This window comes from Berghia stephanieae, chromosome 6 (genome assembly GCF_034508935.2).
Source record: "Berghia stephanieae isolate SIO BIC M18660-M18661 chromosome 6, UCSD_Bste_1.3, whole genome shotgun sequence".
NCBI lineage: Eukaryota > Metazoa > Mollusca > Gastropoda > Nudibranchia > Aeolidiidae > Berghia > Berghia stephanieae.
Genome location: NC_088365.1, coordinates 6,507,294 through 6,517,293, shown reverse-complemented (window position 1 = coordinate 6,517,293; position 10,000 = coordinate 6,507,294). Strand labels below are relative to the sequence as shown.

The 10,000-nt window shown below is 35.3% G+C and overlaps 1 protein-coding gene across 2 annotated transcripts in view; it reads right to left on the bottom strand.

The window, feature by feature from the left end:
• The window catches only part of LOC144974394 (uncharacterized), a 101,924-nt gene that overhangs the window by 81,762 nt on the left and 10,162 nt on the right, over positions 1-10,000 (bottom strand). For both annotated transcript variants that reach the window (XM_078917233.1, XM_078917234.1), the window contains exons 7-13: positions 8,370-8,461; positions 6,865-6,973; positions 4,909-5,043; positions 3,483-3,590; positions 2,698-2,877; positions 1,489-1,692; positions 59-196 (exon numbers count right to left, since the gene is read on the bottom strand). In XM_078917233.1, coding sequence (XP_078773359.1) covers positions 59-196; positions 1,489-1,692; positions 2,698-2,877; positions 3,483-3,590; positions 4,909-5,043; positions 6,865-6,973; positions 8,370-8,461 — 966 coding nt within the window. The remainder of the gene's footprint in view (positions 1-58; positions 197-1,488; positions 1,693-2,697; positions 2,878-3,482; positions 3,591-4,908; positions 5,044-6,864; positions 6,974-8,369; positions 8,462-10,000) is intronic.

Here is a 10,000-nt window from a genome sequence, read left to right as displayed (position 1 = left end):
TCCGGCTCCAAGGATCTAATGGCTTTGAATAACTACTATTGTTAAAATCCATACATACCCATGTCAATAGGCCTGTAGTAGCACAGAGGCACAGTCAAAGCCGTCCCATGAATGTTGATCCAATGTTTAAAGGCCCCTTCAGCTTTAAACCCGCTAGAGCTAGAGATAGTGTAGCTATCGGATGTTGAACGCATTCCTGAAGAGGGTAAATGTATCGTATTATTATTATTGATAATGTGGACACAATAGAAGAGGTAATAGACCGAACAGGGACAAGGAAGACAGGAACCACCGTTCTAACCAACTCTGGGGAAAAAACACATTAAAAAATTTGGACAGAAAACTCGTCCTTCAAATATTGATCGATTTAAATGACTCTCATCATCGCAAACACTCTCAGACCTGGGATTTCGCGAAGAGTTTTCTGGACACATTTTTAAATACGGGTTTTTTCAAGAGTACTGTAGCGTTGTCAATAGTGAAAAGACGAAAACTAATGGTTTGGACACATTGTCCGGCATGAATACCATTGCAAGACTCTCGTGCAGGGCACTATACAAGGATAGAGAAGACGATGATAATAGAAGAAGAAAAAAACGATGGCAGGACAACACTAAATATTGAACAGACCTTGACCTTAATAGCCTTCTAGAAAAGCATCTAGTTGAACAGTGTGTTACCTGTGACGAAGCTTCCTGGCAGGTTTGCGACGGTACGCGAGAGCGGTAAGGAAATTGCGGATTGTGTCAATCGCCATAACATAATAGTGTGAGCACCATTAGAAGTTGCCGCCTGAGGACTGCCAGGTCTGGTTTTAAGTCTATCTCTCTCTGAAGCCACATTGGAAAAAAAACTATCTTTACTCACATTCTCACTCCATACTCACGTGTAAAAATGAGTACATGTTCGTAAACAGCCTCGTAGAAAAACATTGTACTGTAAATATCGCCTAACTGGGTTCATGTTTCGCCCTACCTGTTAATTGTTGCTGTTGACTAGGATCATCCTGTGTAGCGCTTTGGTCACGATTAGTGTCTATTGCGCTATATAAATGGTATATCATCATCAACACCGCCATTATTATGATTATTATTATTATTATTGTTTTTATTATTACTATTATTATTATTATTATTATTATTATTATTATTATTATTATTATTATTATTATTATTATTATTATTATTATTATCATTGTCATTATTATTATTATCATTATTATTATTGTTATTATTATTATTATTATTATTATTATTTTTTTATTATTATAATTATCATTATATTTAGTCATCATCATCATCATCATCATCATCATCATCATCATCATCATCACCATCATCATCATCATCATCATCATCATCATCATCATCATCATCGTCATCATCCTTATCATTATTGAGATCAACATCATTATTATTATACTTATTTCTGTTATCACCCTTATCCTCATTATCATCATCGTGGATATTCCCCGATTCCATCTCCTACCTGTTACAGCTTGGCAGGAAGATCCCGATTTGATGAGAGCAAAAGGCTTTTCTGTAGGAAAAATGACTGGATCGTGAGTAAACCCTCTGTACTGACAGCAAATCTTTATCTCTACGGTTCTCATATCGCTGCTGGATCCCTTTGGTACTTCCCCGGAAGTACTCCCCGTTAACACGTTGTACTTGACAGTACTCACATCGAATGCTGCAATAGAGAAGGAATATATACAATGACGTCACTCGGCTCTTTGTTATTGTTTTTAACTTTCTCCTTACCAACCATTTTCAGAATTTTTTCGAAAACTTCACTCCCAAATAACACCAAAAAAAATAGATATTTTTATCAATCAGACACAATGGCAATAAGTTCTTCCGATACATAACCTCTTTTGCAAAACATGCTCTACAATACACTGTTCATTTTCTTTAAATTTTATGTTGTACACAAGAAACTTGAATTTAAAAAATATTGGTTGTATTAGTAACGAATGTAACGATTTTCCTATAGTTGGTAAGGGGAGGTTAAACCGCCAGTTAGGCGATTAGTTCCCACTAGCAAACTTTTCACTAACCATTTAAGGTGAATACAGTTTTGAGTGTTGCTACAATAGGTCTGAATTAGGTGGGTATAAAAGATGAGTATTTTACGTATATGTTTATATTTTTAAATACATTCCAAGACGTTTATATAGAAAGGATTGCCAAATATTTCTCTCTCGTTGATATGGTTTTAGTAATGTATTTGTGCTTTCATTGTTATTATATTGTTTGCTGAAGAAAGGTTTTGAGCCCGAAACGTTCCATGTTTAATATTTTGTTCTTTTTTTATTTAAAGGTGTTATGTTCAATTTTGTTGATTACAGCTTCTAGCAGCTGTTTAGTCTGACTTTGACTTTCATAAATGCATAACATAAGAAATATGAAAAAGCAAGGCCATATTCTATGCGCTTAATATATTGTATACCTGACCCCTCGTCTCAAAACGGTATTATGTAGGGATGATTAAGATGCTGAAAATTGAACTTATAACCAGAAATATCAGACTTGGGTTGAGTTTATATGTTTCATTGAGGAGAATAAATATGATTGTTCATGGAACCAATACCGATAATTCATATTGTTGACCAATTTAGCATTAATTATGGGTTTTTAACACCGGGTTCATTCCGACATAATACCGTTTTGATACGATGGGTCACATATATCGTACCAGTCGGGCATTTATCTCCATGCATGTAGATGCAAAAAATCCCAATGGGCCAGTTAAACTTAGCAGCATCCTCAGTATCAAACACGTCATCGGCGGCCGTTCTGGTACAAAATTGGAGTTCAGCATGTTCTCTCGTCAGTCTTCCATCTATGTGACTGCCTTTTGCTTTTCCGTTGCCAACTTCAAAATATAAATAGTTATTGATTTTATATATATACAGTTTAATTATAATTATTATTACACCTACAGATCTGTTTCTTGTCACTCTTGTGACAAGAAACATGTCTGTATGAGTAATAATAATTATAATTAAACTGTATATAAATAGCTCCTTTTCTCAAACACTTGACCACTATTATTTCATGGTTTTTGCTTTTATTATTATTATTATTATTATTATTTTTAATTATTATTATTATTATTATTATTATTATTATTATTATTATTATTATTATTATTATTATTATTATTATTATTATTATTATTATTATTATTATTATTATTATTATATAATTATATATATATATATATATATATATATATATATATATATATATATATATGGTTATGATGACGATAAATAATAATAATAATAATAATAATAATAATAATAATAATAATAATAATAATAATAATAATAATAATAATAATAAGGATAATAATGATAATCATGATGATGATGATGATGATGATGATGATGATGATGATGATGATGATGATGATGATGATGATGATGGTGGTGGTGGTGGTGGTTAGTAGACAATGGCGATAAAGCAACATTTTACCTGCACCAAAGGTTGTTATCTGACCATACTTGAATAGCTTATCGTCAGGGCAACCTGTGACAAGTTTATGTAGACCATACTGCCCCTTTGGCCACGATGCAGATGTCACTAGAACAGGGAAATATATAATAAAAGGAACGAAACTGACGTCACTCAGATCTTTCTTATTCCTTTTAGTCAGTCATTGTTACGTTCAATTCAATGTTACACATACTTTTTATGTGATGGTATAATATATATATATAGCTGGCGGGTGTTACAATTTTTTTTAACGAAGAGCAACAATACAGTGAATGGAAGTGCAATCACTCGGATATCAGTTTGTGTTTTTCAACCTCCATTTGGGCCAGAATTTTAAATATTATACATGAAGTTGTATTTTTGTATCGTTAATGTCGTGGGCAGTACGAGTGAATAGCTTATTTAACCGCATATCATCAATAGCTTATTAGATTGTAGTTATTTGGAATGAATGAAGACAAATTAATGATGTAGAAACTGGGGATTTGATGTGATTGGAATGTATAAAAGTCAAAACATAATCAGATTCATGCTTTTCTGCTCTGGATACAATTTTATACTAATTGGAGAAGTATTTTATGAGGCCGTCCGCCATAGTTCCGATAATTTAGAACCAGTTACGAAGTTAGTATGCGTCCTTACGAGGGGAAGTGACGTCACGACTGTTGAAGCCTATTAAGGATCAATCTAAGAAGGGAAATAACTGAAACAGTCCTGAGAATACTCAAACTGCTCCAATTCAGTTGGGACAAAGTCATTCCGAGAGGCAAAGTCACCCCAGTTGTTTTGACTCATTGGGCCTAATGGTATGACATTCGCTTTCGGGCCCAGGTGGTCCAGGGTTCGAGTCCGGCTCTGGTCGTAGCAGAGCTGAGTCCTTGGAAAAGGGTCTTTACTCACATTCTCTCACTGCACTCAGGTGTAAAATGAATACTTGGCAGTTAAAAGTGTTGTCTGGCGAGAAAGAGTTGTAATATCGCCTAAGAGGCGTCATATCTCGTTCTATATTTTACTTGTTGCTGTTGGCTAGGGGCTCTCTGTAAAGCGTCTTGAGAACGTTGAGTGGATACTGCACTTTACAAAACTCAATTTAATTATATTTGGGGGGGGGGGGAGCTATTCCTGCGATTGTGTTGGTATTTGATTGTAATGTATCATTATTCATTCATCTGTGGTGTTTCATTATTCCTGTTTTGTTGATAAAGGGGAAACCCGAAACGTCCATTTGATCTGTTTTTGTAATTAACTTTAAGCTTACATTCGTTTTCACATTATCATTCATTATTCATCCCACAAAATATGATGGAAACGGTGTTTTTAACAAATCTTCAAAAAGAAATAACACTGTCTACCAGTAAGTAGGTCAAGAAAACAAGAAATTATGGAAAATCCTGGTTTGGGCTACCTTTCTGTAATGGAGTTTTACAGAGATTGTCAGGATCCAGTCCAGAGGGACAAACGCATTGACACATGCCATAGAAAATAGTTTGGTATCCATCATTGCCACAGCCCAATGTTTTTCCATCGCACTGAGGAAATTCTAAAAATAAAAAATGTGATATAAATGTAAATTTGAACATGTTGGATGTAAACTGCTTTTACAATGTGAATTTTATCAATCATCATCATCATCATCATCATCATCATAATCATCATCATCTTCATCATCATCATCATAATCATCATCATCATCAGCAAAGTCGTCTTCATCGTAACCATTATCACAATTACATCATCAACATCATCACACAAAAGCATTTTAACAATAACGCTGTTGATGTCCATAGAACTGACTAAAACTTAGGTGCACATATTTGAAGATTTTTTGAAGCTATGTGATCTTCTGGTATGACACTCGCTTTTGGATTGGAAGACCCTGGATTCGAGCCTCGCTCGGCGCATAGTTGAGTCCTTAGAAAAGCTCGTTACTCGCATTCTCTCACCGTAATCAGGTGTAAAATGATAACCATGCCGTTAACAGTGTTGTCTTTGTCGGAAATAATTGTAACAGGCGTCATGCTTAATGTTGCTGTTGGCTTGGGACACCATGTATGAGCACGTTTATTGTATATCTCGCTATATAATAACTCAAGTATGTTTGGTTTTGGTTTTGTTATTTTTCATTGATGAAAGTCTAGTTTGTATAAGAACGCCTTCAATGGCTCTGTCTACTAACCACACTCATCATCATCATCATCATCATCATCATCATCATCATCATCATCATCATCATCATCATCATCATCATCATCATCATCATCATCATCATCATCATCATCATCATCATCATCATCATCATCATAATTATCATCATCACCATCATCATCATCATCATCATCATCATCATCATCATCATCATCATCATTGTCATCATCATCATTCATCATCATCATCATCATCATCATCATCATCATCATCATCATCATCATTATCATCATCATCATCATCATCATCATGACAAAAAAAAAACACATTTTTATGATTTTTAGCTGAAAGAAACTTGAGCGTTAATGAAAATATAGCGGATTTCCACTAAACGATCCCATGCGCTTTACAAGGGTTCAACAGCAACAGCAACAGCAACAACAACACAAACACCAACAGCAACAGCAACAGCAACAGCAACACATAACATGGAGGACTAAAATGGACGTCTGAGTGGCGATATTCCAATTATTTTTCCAGATAAAGACAGCGCTGATACAGGTAATAATTTTACATCTGAGTACGTTGAGATAATTTGAGTAAAGAGCCCTAATCTAAGGACTCAAGTATGCGCCACTGGGACTCGAACCCAGGACCTTCCGATCCCAAGACTGGTGCCATACCAAAAAACCACATAGCCGCACATAGTTTTTTGGAGAATTTGCAAACAATTAAAAGGTCTTAGATAGATTAAAAAAAAAAATTATAAGCGCAATCACGATAACTTCGATTTTTAGAGCACATTTAGGATTGTTAGCTAAACTAAAATATTTAAGCATGAATTAGTTTGATGATAAAGGTTTCTAGTGCGCTATGTGGTTTTGTGGTATGACACTCGCTATTGGATCGCAAGGTCCTGAGTTCAAGCCTCGATCGGCGCATAGTTATGTCCTTGGTAAAGGCTCTATACTCAGATTCTTTCACCGTAATCAGGTGTAAAATGAGTACCTGACCGTTAACAGCGCTATCTCTGTCTTTAAAAATAGTCATATCACCTAACGGGCGTCATGTCCCGTCCTACATGCTAAGATTTGCTGTTGGTCAGGGACCCCTTGTAACGCGCTTTGAGCACATTTAGTGGACGTTGAGCTATATAAAAGATCAATTTAATTTCTATATTTCTGGGCTTCTTTTATTTCCAATAGATTGACCTTACCGGCACATTTGTATCCGCGGGCAAGTTCCATTAAAAGGTAAAAGTACTCTTTACCGATGTGTAGCTTTGGAAATAGCAGAGTCATTGAACCCTGTCGAATTCCATAGATCTGAAGCAAAAAACGTCATTAATGATTTTAAAAAGTCATCCTTCAGAATCATTCATTAGACCAATGATGCAGGAGTTCATCGCGGTTTCTATAGCGTGAAATGGGCAGCAGCAATTGCTTGCTACCCTTTGGATAGGACGCTAGTCTATCGCAAAGTACTTTCCGTCAGATATAACTACCAACACACAAAACTATGTGTTATCGTGAACGTTTATGGCGCGACTGATATAATTCAGTGAGAGCTAATCACCAAAATGGCTTCTCAAAACAATGAAACAAAGAGCCGGTGATGTCAATTTCATTCCTTCTACTGTTTGGTTAAAAATAAGTTAACACAGAAAAGAAAAGAAAAAAAGAAACACCAAAAAAAAACCCGAACAATTAAACATAACAACGAATAGCAAGACCAAAAACAATAGTAGTAGTAATAGTAGTAGTAGTAGTAGTAGTAGTAGTAGTAGTAGTAGTAGTAGTAATAGTAGTAGTAGTAGTAGTAGTAGTAGTAGTAGCAGTAGTAGTAGTAGTAGTAGTAGTAGTATAGTAGTAGTAGTAGTAGTAGTAGTAGTAGCAGTAGTAGTAGTCGTAGTAGCAGTAGTGGTCGTAGTAATAGTAGTAGTAGTAGTAGTAGTAAGTAGTATAGTAGTAGTAGTAGTAGTAGTGTAGTAGTAGTAGTAGTAGTAAGTAGCAGTAGTAGTGTAGTAATAGTAGTAGTAGTAGTAGTAGTAGTAGTAGTAGTAGTAGTAGTAGTAGTATAGTAGTAGTAGTAGTAGCAGTAGTAGTCGTAGTAATAGTATTAGCAGCAGCAGCAGTAGTAGTAGTAGTAGTAGTAGTAGATAGTAGTAGTAGTAGTAGTAGTAGTAGTAGTAGTAGTAGTAATGTAGTAGTAGTAGTAGTAGTAGTAGTAGTAGTAGAGTAGTAGTAGTAGTAGTAGTAGTAGTAGTAGTAGTATAGTAGTAGTAGTAGTGTAGTAGTAGTATGTAGTAGTAGTCGTAGTATGTAGTACAGTAGTAGTGTAGTATAGTATTAGCAGTAGTAGTAGTAGTATAGTAGTAGTAGTAGTAGTATAGTCGTAGTAGTAGTGTAGTAGTAGTAAACTTAGTCCTTCAGAGCCATTCAGCCCATGGAGCCGGAGTTTGTCAACCTGTCTATAGCGTGAAGCCAACAATAGCAATTGCTTGCTATCCATTGGACAGTATTATTATTATTATTATTATTATTATTATTATTATTATTATTATTATCATTATTATTATTATTATTATTATTATTATTATTATTATTATTATTATTATTATTATTATCATCATCATCATCATTATTATTATTATTATTATTATTATTATTATTATTATTATTATTATTATTATTATTATTATTATTATTAATGTGATCTCACCCATGTATCATAATGCATTATGCTTGTCGTGTCATAGGGCTGGGTCAAATCTAAGTCTTTGGATGTTGACTTTTTGTACGTACCGACATTTGCTGTTAGGAGTGAAAACATGAAATGGAGAAATTAAGGAGTAGGGACCGGTTTAAGATAAAGATCTGAACAAGTGCGAATGAAAGGTGCCAAAAAAAAAGAAAGAAAGAAAGAGTAATACAAGCAGAGAAAAAAAAACATCCCAAAAAAATCAGTCTTCCCCGACTGGGGATCGAACCTCAGACCGCCTGTTTACTGGTCAGAGGTGCAAACATTATACGACAGAGAATCCTAATAGGTCGGGACCATTTTAAGTCCTATATTCTTCACAAATCAAGATGGCGAATATTTTAAAGATGCATCTATTTGTTTACCAATCAGTATCTCCACTCTAACACATGGCAATAATGACGACATAGGAATCAAATTTAAGCTTTTATATTTAGCGCGTTATACACTAAACGTGATCAAAGCGCTTTACACGGGGTCCCTAGTCAACAGCAACACTTAACATGTAAGACGAGACATGGCGCCTGTTAGGGGATATTACAATTGTTATCCGAAGAGAAACAACGCTGTTAACGGCCATATAATACGTTTATACCTGAGTACGGTGTAAAAATTTGAGTAACGAGCCTTTATCCAAGGACTCAACTACGCGCCGCTTAGAGCGGTACTCGAACCCAGGACCTTCCTATGATTTTTTGCTCATCGGTTTTCAAACATCTATATCCCTTGTACTAAAATACCCGTGACGTCACTTCCCTCGACATGACGCATGGTAACTTAGTAGCTGCTTCTAAACTATCGGAACTATGGCGAACACAATTGTGAAATACTCCGACGAGCACATAAGTGTATCAAGAGGAGAAAAACATTGTAAATCTGATAATGTTTTGACTTGTATACATTCTGATCACGTGACATGTGAAAAAATTCTAGCCAGCATGCATGAAGAATAAAAAGTACTAATTTTCTTTGTTAGAACCAAGCTTCTCGTTGCTGGGCGGACGTGACATCAGTCTATTGAATCCAATTTTCATATTCATTATTACCTATCGATTCAATTTTTAGATTCAAAACCACCCCGACTCATTCCGATCTGTGGCTGTGGAGTTACAAGGAGCTACTTCCTTATGAGGCGTATGCGTCAAAAGGTCATTTTCGTAACATTTGCCACAAAATACTAAAAATGCTTAGATATTTTCTTTAACTTGAGTTTTTATATAGCGCAATATCCACAATACGTACTCAAAGCGTTTTACTAGGGTCCCTAACCAACAGCAACACTTAACATTAAGGACAAGACATGACGCCTGTTATAATCACATATTTTTTCGGACAGAGACAGGGCTGATAATTGCCAGGTACTCATTTTACATCTGAATACAATGAGGGAATGTTCAAAGCCTTTTCCATGCCCGCTCGGGACTCGAAGCCAGGACCTTCCGATCCGAGCAGGAGTGTCATGCCACAAGACCACATAGTCGCACGGATGGCAACGAAACATTCCAGATATTATTTTTAGATATCTTTAGTATTTGAGAGAAAAAAAATTCAGCGCTAGAGGGAAAAGTAACTGACAGAAAGGCACGAGGCAA